Source organism: Centruroides sculpturatus, unplaced genomic scaffold (assembly GCF_000671375.1).
Source record: "Centruroides sculpturatus isolate CEXI.00-Female unplaced genomic scaffold, Cexi_2.0 scaffold1197, whole genome shotgun sequence".
Classification (NCBI taxonomy): Eukaryota; Metazoa; Arthropoda; class Arachnida; order Scorpiones; family Buthidae; genus Centruroides; species Centruroides sculpturatus.
In genome coordinates, this window is record NW_019385486.1 from 151116 (window position 1) to 164613 (window position 13498).

Sequence of the window (13498 nt, forward strand, 5' to 3'; positions counted from 1 at the left end):
GTAAGTCTAATACAGTACTGTAATTTTATACATTTCTTGTGAAAGAAATATTTCTTATTCAACGGCCATAAAAATTATTTATATTAATGATGTCTCCAAAGGTCAAGTTATTTTTCTGCGAAAAATAACTTATTAGAAATCGCGGCCGCCTGTCGATGTGCTGTTTCGCGACGAAAACAAGCTTAATCAACGGCATAGTCGAATGGTGCACACTCAGTAAGTACAATTTTTTGTTTATAGCATAGTTTATACGGATTATTCCCAAAAAATTATGCATGTTTTGGAAATATTGAGTTGAATAATTAGTCTAGAATCGGTTAATTTTATGGAAGAAAACTTTTCAAACAGCCGTAGTCCGTAAACTTCACACGTGTCAGGATGTTATTGGCTCATGTATTTAAGGATTCCTACAACGTAAAATTCTTATAGCGTGGAACGTATCTGCGCGTTATAAGGGGTCTACTGTATTTTTAATTTATTGTATTTAAAATATATGCTCTTCACCTCAAATTAGTAGTGGCTTACTGCTGTACCATACATCATACTTTTCCTTTAACAATAGTGCTGGGGACCTATCCTGAGTTGTATCATTAAGCTAACAAATATGATAAAAACCAGTTTCTATCGGAACCAGGTGATTGGTGTTTAATCAACTGTAAAAATGCTATTCCAAGCTGTACATTTTGTTTTCAGTTTCGATAGTTATTGCATGTGGCTAAGTTTTTCTTATCGATTATTCTCAAGGTGTCATTAGGAACAAAAGTAAAAAGAACACAGCCACTTTAGGTGTAAGGATGATATTACTTCACCAGCAATTGAAGAGAGAGAAAATTAGAGCATTGAGCTTGAAGGGAGCTCAAAATTTTCTACAAAAAAGAAAATTGAATTTTGATATAATTTTTTTTTTTTCCAAATCAACAAACTATAAAAAGTAAAGTAATTACATTTCTAGTATTTATAAAATTATAAAAGTATAAAATTCATTTGATTTTTATAGGTAGCTTTCTGTCATTTTTTGATCATAAAAAAGCTACTAAAACAAAATTTTTAGTTTCCTTCTTTAAATTGTATCTTTTATTATTAAAATTATTTCCACCATATTATAAAATAAGATAATATGGTGAAAATAATTTTAATAATAAATGTTTTTTGTTAAAAAGTAATATGTTTATGTTAATTCTCTTTTTTATATGATTGACTTCTAGAATTGTAAAGGGTTGGTAAGGGGCCTCACAGAGAGTTTGGCTCAGGGCCTCGAAATGCCTAAATCTGGCCCCGGTAGAACTGAAATGTTTTACTTATATCTCAAACTGACAAGTTGTTGTTCATTGGCTGTGTTGTCCCTTTTTTGNCTTAATTTATTGTAATTTTGTTATAATTATATATATATTTTCCGCCGCGTAGCACCACGCTACGGAGAGTTTAGGCTAACTATCGTCTGTTCAGTATGTAAATTAGGTACCGCAAGTCTAATACAGTACAGTAATACCCTGACTTACGCGATTTTCAAATCTTGTCGATTCGTCTTTTGTTTGAGCGCCACGCAACTTTTAATTACTCATTTCCCCCCACTCTATTGTTCGGCTTATATGTTCAGACGTGTTTGACATATAGCTACAATTTATTTTGTTATTTGTATGTATTTATATGCAAAATTATACCCCAACTTACGCGAATTCAACTTACGCGGTTATCACTCGGTCCCACCTATCGCGTAAGTTCGGGGTATTACTGTACTGCAATTTTATACATTTCTTGTGAAAGAAACATTTCTTATTCAACAGCGATTAAAATTATTTATATTAATGATGTCTCCAAAGTTCAACGAATTTTCCGCAGAAAAATAAGTTATTAGAAATCGGCCGCTGTTTGCTGAGCTGTTCCACGACGAAAACAAGCTTGAGCAATGGCGATGTCGAATGGTGCATACTACAATTTTTTGTTTATAGCATAGTTTATATGGATTATTCCCATAAAAAATATACGTATTTTGGAAATGTTGAGTTGGATTAGTCTAGAATCGATTAATTTTATGGAAGAAAACCTTTCAATCAGCATTCACACGTGTCGGGCTGTGATTGGAAGGACTCGTAAGAAATCGGATTCCTAAAAAATGGAACGTATCTATGATCTTATAGGAGGGTCAACTGTATTCATTAATTCTTTTACGTAAAAATGTTGCAGATAAAAAGAACCTGATCTGTAGATAAAATTAGAAGCATGTAAAACAATAATTTTCTGACAACAAGCAAAACTAATACAGTAAAAATTTTGGAAACTACAATCAATCCATATTTTAAAAAATTCATCTTCATTTACTTTTAGATTTAAGTTCACAGAAAATTATTTAAATATATAAATCTTAAAAAGTAACTGCAAAAATGTTTGTAAAGAATATATTTATAATAATTACTTAATTCTTCTAGAGCTGTATTATACTTTTCCCTTTCATTCTCTAACTGGGATTGAAGATTATTAATACACTTGCTTCTTTCTTCAAGGTTAGCATTAAGTTCTGATACAGAACGCTCATAATCAGCCATTTCCAAGCTCAACAAATTTTGTTGTTTAGCTTCCTGTAATAATAGACTTTGTTTCAATATTTTTATGTGATGTAAATTTTAAAATAATAAATTAACCTTAAGAGCTTGTTCTAATTGCTGAGTTGTGGAAGTGTGTTGGAACCTTTCCATATTCAATTGATCTTCTAATTCAGTTACTTTTTGTATTTTCTTTTGCAATTCGGCTTGTGTTTCATTATGTTTCTTAGTTTCCGTTTCATGGACAGATTCTAATACAATTACTTTTCCCTCAAGCTCTGTTTTCATCTGTTCTAATTGCTAAAAAAGTTAACATGTTTTAAATTAATATAAAATTATTCATTCTTTCCATAATAATTTTTAAATCTAAATGGTTAATAATATAAGTATTTAAAAAAGTAGTAGTCTTTTTATTTTAATAAAAATTATTTCATTGATATTAGTTAAATAACTTTATACAAAGTTCACAAATTCTTCTGGAATTGTAGGCTGCATTCACATTGCCGATGACAATGACAAAACCAATTTCTTTATTGTCCGTCTTTATCTGTAAAATATTCACACTTGCTGTTCTTGTTGCATTTTCATCTTAGTTGTTTGTTGTTTGAAATTTAGCAAGATTCAACATTTCTCATTGTCATAATGGTATCAGCCAATTAACACGAACTTCCCATAATTCTCTTTGAACAATATGGAGGAATGGCTGATCTCGTTTTGAAAAAAGACCTTGTAAAGTCTAATGTAAATTGCACATGCTTTAACATGAAAACTAACGAACAATATTAATGCTTTGGCAAGGAACAAATATGGCAAAAGACACCATAATTGCCATTTAGGATCTGTAGTTGTTGGCTTGGTCCTCCGAAATGGGGGTTGAGCATCGAGTTTACACCCCTACCTTGTAAAAACATCTTGTAATAACACAAACAGGAAATTCACTGGATGGCTCTAAAATGGATGACTTAAGGAACAGAAAGGACAGTGAGATAGACAGCGAAATGATTTTTATAAATAGAAGAAACAGAAGTAAAAGGGAAAATAACAGGAAAAGGATGATGAAATATGTGTTAACAATAGGTACTTCAAATGTTAGAAGTTTATTTAGGACTGGCCAATTTAAAGGTCTTCAGAGAGAACTAGAAAGATATAATATAGCAATTGCTGCTATTCAAGAAATAAATTAGAAAGACAGTGGTATATTAGAGGGAGATAAATACTTAATAATTCATAGTGGCTGTGTAAATGGCCAATTGTGAACTGGATTTATGATTAAAAAAAAGCTGCAATATTCCATTCTAAATTATCAATGCATTAATAAAAGAATAACCACCATACGTGTAAAGGGAAGATTTTTAACATCACAAGGATGAATTTTATAGTGAGTTAGAGGAAGTCCTATGGATAGTACCAAAACATTATGTTAAACTAATACTGGGGGATTGGAATGCTAAGGTAGGAAGAGAAGAAGTGTATCAAGGAGTCATCAGAAGAAATAGCATTCATGAAAATAGTAATGACAATGGTAAACGAGTAGTGGACCTAGCTTCAGGACATAATATGGTGGTTGCAACAACAGTGTTTCCTCATAAAAGAATACATTTAGGTACATGGATTTCACCAGATGGTAATACTGTAAACCAAATAGACCATATACTTATCAATAGAAGGCATGCTACTGATATTACAGAGGGGCAGATTGTAGTACAGATCACTACTTGGTGAGGGCAAACTATAGACAAAAAATATCAATCAAACCAAGAAGTGGAAGGGCAAAAAATGCTATAAGATATGAAGTCAAATCTCTAAAGCAGAAAGAAATTAAAATTAAATATCAACAGGTGCTTGACCTGATGAAGGCAAAGGAAAGGAGACAGAGACCAAGAAGCATTGAAAAATGGTGGGAAGATATAAGATCAAGTGTCATCGCAACTGCAGCAGTACTTGGAAGTAGTAGAAAAAGAAAGAGAAATAGTTGGTTTGATATGGATTGTAGAGATGCATTAGAAGGAAGAAGAAATGTGAGGTTAAAGATGATTCAAAATGAGTCTGAAAATAATATTGAAGACTTCAAAGAAAAGAGAAGGCTGGTATCTAAATTGTGTAGGAAGAAAAAGAGAGAATGGCTAAATGCAAAGCTAAAAGAAATGGAAGAAAATAGAAGAACTAATGAAATAAGAAAATTCTATATGGAGGTTAGAGAAGAGAAGAAAGGGTTTCAACCCTTATTGTTGTCTGTAAAGGGAAAGAAGGAGAATTAATTGGTGAGAAAAGTGAAATTCTAGATAGATGGGCTGAATATTTTTAAATACTATTAAACAATGGAGTAGAATCTATAAGGGGTCAAAACAAAAATAGACAAAGAAGCCTCAGAGGTAGATTCTGAGGAAGAAGGAGAAGAATGTGAAAATGAGGGGTGTGAATATCGAAGACCAATCAAATTGAGATGGGCAATAACAACTCTAAAAAAACAACAAGGCTCCTGGGGAGGATGGAATAGTATCGGAAATGATAAAAGCAGGTGGTATGAAATTGGAACTAGAGATAGGCAAACTCATTAAGAAATCTGGAAAAGTGAACAGATACCACAAGGTTGGAATACAGGAATAATATGCCCAATACACAAAAAAGGAGACAAACTAGATTGTGATAACTACAGAGGAATTACTTTATTGAATGTAGTTTATAAAATTTTTTCGAAAATATTAGCAAAGAGGTTAGCAGTATACATGGAAAATATAGTGGGATATTATCAGTGCGGTTTTTGTAATAACCAGTAGATTTGATCAACTATAGATCAAATCTCCACAATAAGGTTAATTTTGGAGAAATGCTATGAGTATAATATTGAGATATACCAACATTTTATCAACTTCAAAAAAGCTTATGATTTAATTGCTAATATTTTTAGGTCATTAACTTTATTTAAAAGTTGTTATAATTTTTAAAACAATAAAAAAAAAAAAAGTTAGCCGAAGGTAGGATAGAACCTAGATCGCCCACATGGCAAGCGAGTTCGTTACAGAATCAGCAATTTTGCTGTGCTGCCATAGTGTAAAATCAACCAATATATGAACTGCACTTAAAATTTTAGAGCCCCTTTTCTCTGAGTCTTCTGGCTAGTGCACTTTACAATTCTTCTGGGTGGACACTCTTGAAGTATATTACTAACCTGCAAAGTCTCACCCCGAACTGAATTTCCGAGACCGTAAGGTCCCCTTGTTAGTATTAGAAGTGGTAATGAGGAAATGGATGTAGATGCAGGAGGAACAATTTTTAAGAAACATTTACAGTGCTTAGCATTTGCAGATGATATAGTTATATTGGGAAGATCTAAAGAGGTAATCAAAGAGGCATTTAAAATAATGGATGAAGTAGCAATAGATTTAAGGCTTAACAGTTAATGATGAAAAAACAAAACATATGAAGTTAATTAGAAAAGATTGTCAGGGGCCAAGTGGTCAAATTCTACATATAAAGGACCATAAACTTGAACAGGTGAATAAATTTCAATATTTAGGAACTCAGCTAACAGAAAAGAACAAAATCGATGAAGAAATAAAGGCAAGAGTGACAGCAGGATATAGAAGCTATTATACTTTAAGACGAATTCTAACATCTAAAGAAATATCAAGATGCATTAAGATCAGAATGTATAAAACTATTATAAGACCAGTAATCATGTATGGCTCCGAGGCATAGACACTAACAAGTAAACATGAAGAACAGTTGAGATGATTTGAGAGGAAGACTTTGAGAAGAATATATGGGCCAGTACAAGAGGGAGGAGGGAGGAGAGTGGAGAATAAGAAGTAATAAGGAACTTGAAGATTTATATGAAAATTCTGATATTGTGACAGAAATCAAAAGAGGGAGATTTTGATGAATTGGGCATTTGGAAAGAATGGACCTGGAGAGAAAGGTGTATCAAGTGTATAGAGAAAGACCAGAGAGGAGAAGGTTGAGAGGGAGACCACAAAAAAGATGGGATGAGGATGTGGAGGCTGATTTGAGAATAATGGGTGTGAGCTGCTGGAGAAGGAAGGCTCAAAATACAGTCGACCCCCCTATAACGTACGTTCCTATAACGACAATTCCTATAACGTAACGAAAAAATTGTAGCAACTTTCGTATAACGTACCTCCTATAATGTCGTTTCGCGACAAGATTNTATTTCTTTATTTTGTACAAAGAAAATAAATATATTGAAAAATATAAAAACACAAAAAATTATACTTTAAAAGTTAATCTAGTATCAAAAACGTTTGATTCAGCAGGACACAGTCTGACTGGAAAGTGTTCGGTTAACCAACATTTCAGTTGATCGACATTCAGATAATCGACGCTCTACTGTAATTATTTAACCTTATAGCCCAATAAACAATCAGGCTGTTCATTTGATAGTTTCATTATTATTAAAAATTTTTAAAATAGATTGTTAACAGGAAATTACCTCTCCTTCTTGTCTTTCTTGTGAAAATATATCAAATTGTGCAGGTTCTTCTGGCATGTGTGATGGTGATGAAGTTTTTTGATGTTCTTTCTGTAAATGGCTAATTTCTGTGTGTGCAACTTCCAATTGTTGTTGAAGCAATTTTATTTCAATTTCGTGATTTTCTTGAAGTGCATGTAGCCTTTGCTGTAAAAAATTTTTTTACAGTAATAACATTTTTAAGTGTATTTTTATAGTGTACACTACATAATAAATATAATATAATGTTAAAAATATGATTTCTTGAATGAATTTAAAACATTATATTTGATAAGAAGCTTTGATTTTTAATTATTGAAAATAATGTGTTTAAAAATAAAAAAATGAGTGTCTTGTAATTGGATAAATTCACAAATGTTTTATGGCAACAAAATATTCAAGTAATTTTTGAGATAAAATGTAAACAAACAACATAAAGTAAAATTTAGATTCATAAATCCATTTATATTTGTAAAAAGTTTGCTTATTAATATTTCCAACATCAAACATAAGCATATGATATTGACTTTTTTTAAAATTCGTTTTAAATATTTAATTGTTAAACATTTAACTGGCTTTCATAACAAAAATTTGAATTTTGATGTGATTGCCACAGAAATGTGCATTTTGTCAACAAGCAGTTTGCAGAGAATTGAGTCAGGTTTATTTTTGTAATTTGATATTTTTTTTTAACCAGAAAATTCTTAGTGATCAATTATTATTTATTTAAAATGTAATTCATTATACATTAAAAATTGCAGCTTGGTATTGTGACAATCATACAGTCGACCCCCCTATAACGTAAATTCCTATAACGTAGTGAAAAAATTGTAGCAAAATTCGTATAAAGGAACTCCTAAAACGTTGTAGCTGCCTCATGACGCGACAAGATTGATAGAATCTGGACCAATAGTGGATGAGCAGCCGAACTACTTTCCACCGTTCGTGTGCCACGCTACGGAGAGATTAGGCAGCTAAATTGAGTTTGCTATCGTCTGTACAGTATTATATATAAATTAGGTACAGTACATATATAATTAATATATAATTATATGTTACTGTGAAAGACTGAAATTAGAGAATGTCGACACATACAAAATACGTCGGTGAAAGACCGAATATTTGGTTGTATTATTATACATTCGAACAATTGCTGGTGTATGTCGACAAGCACAGATAAGCTTTGGTGGAGGTCGAAACGACACCCCAGAAGCTATTGTTGACAGAGAGGCGACATTCTGTCGCCAAATTCTTCGCAGTTTCCTTCTGCTCAAATTGGTGATACCGTACGAATACAAGTTCCTGATGTCGATCGTGGCCGTACAGATACCCGAAATGTGTTGGCGGTTGTTGGAATAGAAGACTCCGACTTTTATAAATTTGCAAACAAAAATGGTACCCTGAAGCAGCTTTATACCCGTAATCAGTTCGTAATTTGTAAAGAAAAGTTACTTTCGATGGATGAGATTTTTTCTCAAGAAATATCGCTGAGAGAAGTAGCTGCAGCTAATTCTAAAAGTGAAGGGCAAGGCTATACACGCTGTCATTGCAAAAAGAAGTGTTCCATGAATAAATGCAGTTGTAAAACAAGGGACTCTCGTGCAATTCAAAGTGCCATAACAGTTTAAGTTGTTGCAATAAATAAGATTGTATAACGTTAATCACATAATTTATGTGTAAGTTTATTTTGTATTATTTTCTTTAATGATTTAGAATGTACTGTTCGTTTTAGGTTCAACAGTTTATTTACATGTGCTGTTACTTAAGCTTTCTCCTATTTTGACACATTAAAAAGTTGCATTTTTGTCTTAATGTAATAAAAATATTTTTATTCAACATTCACCATCAGCGCATTCTGAATGTCGACATTTGCCGGTGTAAGTGAGAAATAACGATATTTAGCAAATATTTCGGACATACACGAAACGACTGTGTGAATGTTGACATTCACCGGAGAATGTTGACATTCGCCAGATTTCGGCCATTCACAGTAACATATATATATATATATAATCAAACCAAAATTTTCATTATTAATTGCATGTTACAAAATCAATTCAAAATTAGTTTTTGATTTCAATGGGATGTAAAACCAAAACAGCAAATTTAGCAAATTGCACTTTGCTTTTTATTTTAAAGCTTAAACAATTCTGTTAAACAGAATAGTTTGTTTTACATAGTTGTTATTAAAAAATTATCAATGCTTTGTAAAAGAAATGTTGCATAGAAACATATTTTTAAAATAATCAGAATCAATTAATTGGAGATAAAAATTGAAGTTATTTCATAAATTTAAATTTTAACTAAAACAAGCATTATAATTTAGAAAGTTCTTAGATTTTCCAATTGTAATTATCTATAATATAATGAAAAAATAATCCAAAAATCGCTTTTTAAAATTGGCATATTTTATATTTAAAATATTATAGTTTGTTTTTAACTGTCTGAGTTTATAATTTATATATACGAAAACTTATAACTAACATAAATGAACAAACTTCAGCAAATATTTAATGTATTTCTTATATTTTTATGAATGTATAATTATACATATGCATTGTGTTGCATCAAACTAAACACCATAAAACAATGATTTGAAATGAAGAAGCATAAAATAAATAAATCTTAATACGAAACTTACAATTTTCTGTAATACAATTATTATATTTTAACTTGTAATAGAATAATAATATGAGAATTTTCTTAATATTTAAAGTAGTATAATGTATTATTTTTTAGGTGTAGCCAAATTATATGGTTTTTGGATTGTGATAAACTATAGAGAAGCATATAATTTGTTTGCTGTGAATGGAATCTTATTTAATCATGAAAGTCCAAGAAGAGGTATTTAATACATTTTGAAGTTTTATTTGCTATTGTTTTATATTTCATCAGTTTTTTTAATTAAATTAGAATTAGAAGACTTACTATATAACTGTTTTTATGAAAGGACATAAATGGATATTATGACATGTAGTTTATTTTAATTAACTATTTTTGAGTTAATTACAGTTTGCTAAAGTGAAACATAAGATATTTACAATATCAATTATCATGTTTAGGCAAATATATAATGGTATTTTTATGTAATCAAAAAGCAAAAATATGCTTTGAAAAATAGAAATTTAATTAAAAGAATACTTTCTTAAAACAACATAAAGCTTTTTTGTAAAAAATTTATACAGTAGAGCGTCGTTTATCCGAAATGTCGGTTATCTGAAAGAATTCCAGTTGGCAAATTTAAATTTTTGCTAGTGCTGTGGCGCTGCAATCTTTGGCTATATCTTGGGCTACTCCAATATTTTTTTTGTTGGTGTGTGTGTTTTAGTTGGCAGCACTGGCATTTTTGTGTGGTGTTTTTCTGAGGACTGTGTAGTGCTGAATCGAACATTTTTGATACTAGATCACCTTCTAAAGTATATATTTTTGGTTTTTATATTTTTCAATATATTTATTTTGTTTGTACAAAATAAAGAAATAATTTTTAATGATACAATAGCCACGATTATTATTTTAAAAAGTTTATGTTAGGCTTAACATCGACGAAAATTCAATGCGAAGCGACACGCAACGGAGAAAAATTTCAACATGGGATAGGTTAATATATTTTTTCATACATAATCGGTTATCCGAAAAATAAGTTATCCGAACAACCCCAGTCCCCAATTGATTCAGATAAATGACGCTCTACTGTAATTTTTTTTCCACAAGGATCTCTACCTCATATGCTGGACAGTATTATTACTGTGTTTGGTTTAATTATGCCCAGAAAATCTGTAGATGTCTCTGAATAGAAATACTTTTATTATGATCACCCTGTATTTTAAAGTATATTTTTAAACTCACAATAAAAGTTGAATTTTTTTTTCTGTAATGATGTTATATGCACTGCCATTGTGTGTCATCCACATGTTCTTATGCATGGGCCAGTGATATTTTAACCAATTGCATTTCAAGTGACTCTTCTTTTAATTAAATAATAATAATAAACATAAGAACTTTTTTAAGAATCTAAATTATAAATGAAATGCTTTTGAATTGATCTTTCAAACTCTGGAAAAATTGAAAAAGTTTCCTTAAAATCTAAACATAATTATGATTATTTAAACTCCATAAATGAAAAAAATATTCTGAAATTCATCTTCTCTGTTTTACATTCTTGAATGCTTTTGAACTCGAACATCACTTTTTAGTAGTGTAATGTTGCTATGATAGATGAAACAATAGAAATTGTTACCTGAAGGTATTGCTAGAGTAAACAAATGTTTTAAGGTTGTTTAATTGTTACTCATTCTCCTAATAGATTCTTTGGTGATAAGCATAAATTTTACTGAAGAGACTAATCAGTAATTGACTATGCCAACTTTATTATACAAGGAAATTCATTTCAGGCATACTTCTTCTCCTTGGTCCTTTATTACAGATCTACTTAATTAAACAATAATTGCTATATAATTCAATAGACCATACTGAATACATAATACACTCTTTAAAAAATGTAAATACAGTAAATTACCTTTGACTGTTTTTAAAATATATTAGTGACCACTGGATGAATAAACTTTGTATTGGTGTAATTTTATTTATTGGTTCATCAACTCTACACTTATCTTACATTGTGATCAAGAGAGTTTCAAGGTCTCACTGAATATGATTCTTTTTCTTTTTTAAGAATTTTATTATTAAAAGAACATTTTATGAGCATTTAGAAATCATTGAAATTAAAGAAAACAGAATGAATTTTAACACAGGAATAGTCATCAGTAAGATCTGACATTCATTATTAAATAATTAAACTAGCTCATTGTGGATCCCTTCCAACCTCCTTTCACTTCCCATGTTTTATAATACACTGTATCCTGTATTGTGTAAATATCAACTAGGTTGAGGAAGGTACAGTGAGATTTTAAGTGTTTTACAATGGTTAATGAAGCTCTCTTACATTTATTATAAAAGGTTTTCTTTTTTTTAATTAACTTTTTAGATTATTTTACATTTACTTTTATACAGGTATACACTCCCTTTTTGTTCTTTAATTTTTTAAAATCATATTTTATTATAACCTTCTGTTAATTTAATTTTAGTTTTATTTATTAGTTTATCAATACAAAGTTTATTTATCAATGGTCACTAATATATTTTAAAAAACAGTCAAAAGTAATATACTGTGTTTAAATTTTTTAGAATGTATTATATATACAGTATGGTATATTAGAATTTTATAGTAATTATTGTGTAATTAAGTAGATCTGTAATAAAGGGCTGAAGAGGAGAAGTAAGTCTGAAATGTATTTCTTTGTATAATAAAGTTGGCATAGTCAATTACTGATGTGCTTCCTGTGTGATTAGCTCCCTTTAGCAAAATTTATGCTTATCATTAAAGAAATGTTTCAAGATTTTTGAAATTCATTTTCTTTTATAATAATTGATACAATATTTTGCAAATTAATCTTATCTGCTATGAGTTGCAAATTTATTATTATATTGGCTAATAATTATGATTGTCTGAAACAATCTACAATAAGAAACTGTCTAGCAAAACAATGGTTAAGATGAATAGAAGTTATGAATGAAAAGAAAGATGATCAGAGCAAATTTTGATCATTCACTATTTGAAATATATTTTGTTTGAAATATTTTCTTATTATATGAGTTTATATATGAATGCCATTAAATGAATTTATTGAAAAAATGCTTTAATATAATAGCTATTGTAAGCAGCCATGGAAATTTATAAATTGCCATTCTAGTTTATTTGACCAAACTTTCTTTATAAACGACTTTAAGAATGAAATCTTGACTTCTAAGAATCAACAAATAGAATGAAATTAATTAATCTTAATTCTTGAATGCAAGTACTTCCATTGAGAAGATTCTTCAAAGACTGGTTATTAATTATATAAGAAGTGGTTATTGATGTGAATGTAAAATATATTGAGTTACAGCTATTTGAATGCATTCCTAATACACTCATGAAGAGGAGTGATTATTTAATAGCAATTGCCTATAAGAGGTGCTACATTATATCACTTATTTGCTAAATATAGAACATTTCATAATATTTTTCAGAATTACAAAAAGTCATTGTGAGAGAGGTACTGAACTCACTTCAATGAAACCAACAGTGGATGGGGCAGGAACTATTTTTTTTTAACATCTACAAATGTTCAATATGTACTGCATGGGTGAGATGGCATACATAATCCAGTTCTTGCCCAGCTTTTGTAACATAGGCTCGTCAATAGTGGACACTGCTGTGATGATACACTTTTTTAACTCAGTGATATCATGCAGCAACAGTAGGATGAGCACATTATCTTTTTGTGGGGTTATATAAAAGATAATGTATTCATCCCACTATTGTCATGTGATATTNGTTGGCAGTGCAAATGCAGCCTTACTTACTGGTATTTAACAAATAAAATAAAAAAGCAGTTAGTTTAGAATAGTAGTGAATAAACTAAGTACATTATTATAATCAGATTAATAT

At 30.0% G+C, this 13498-nt stretch overlaps 1 protein-coding gene across 1 annotated transcript in view; it reads right to left on the reverse strand.

The window, feature by feature from the left end:
- Positions 1-13498, reverse strand: part of LOC111639434 (putative leucine-rich repeat-containing protein DDB_G0290503) — a 37279-nt gene that overhangs the window by 5941 nt on the left and 17840 nt on the right. The window contains exons 6-7 of the mRNA XM_023385326.1: positions 2640-2840; positions 2398-2576 (exon numbers count right to left, since the gene is read on the reverse strand). Of these exons, the coding sequence (XP_023241094.1) occupies positions 2398-2576; positions 2640-2840 (380 nt within the window). The remainder of the gene's footprint in view (positions 1-2397; positions 2577-2639; positions 2841-13498) is intronic.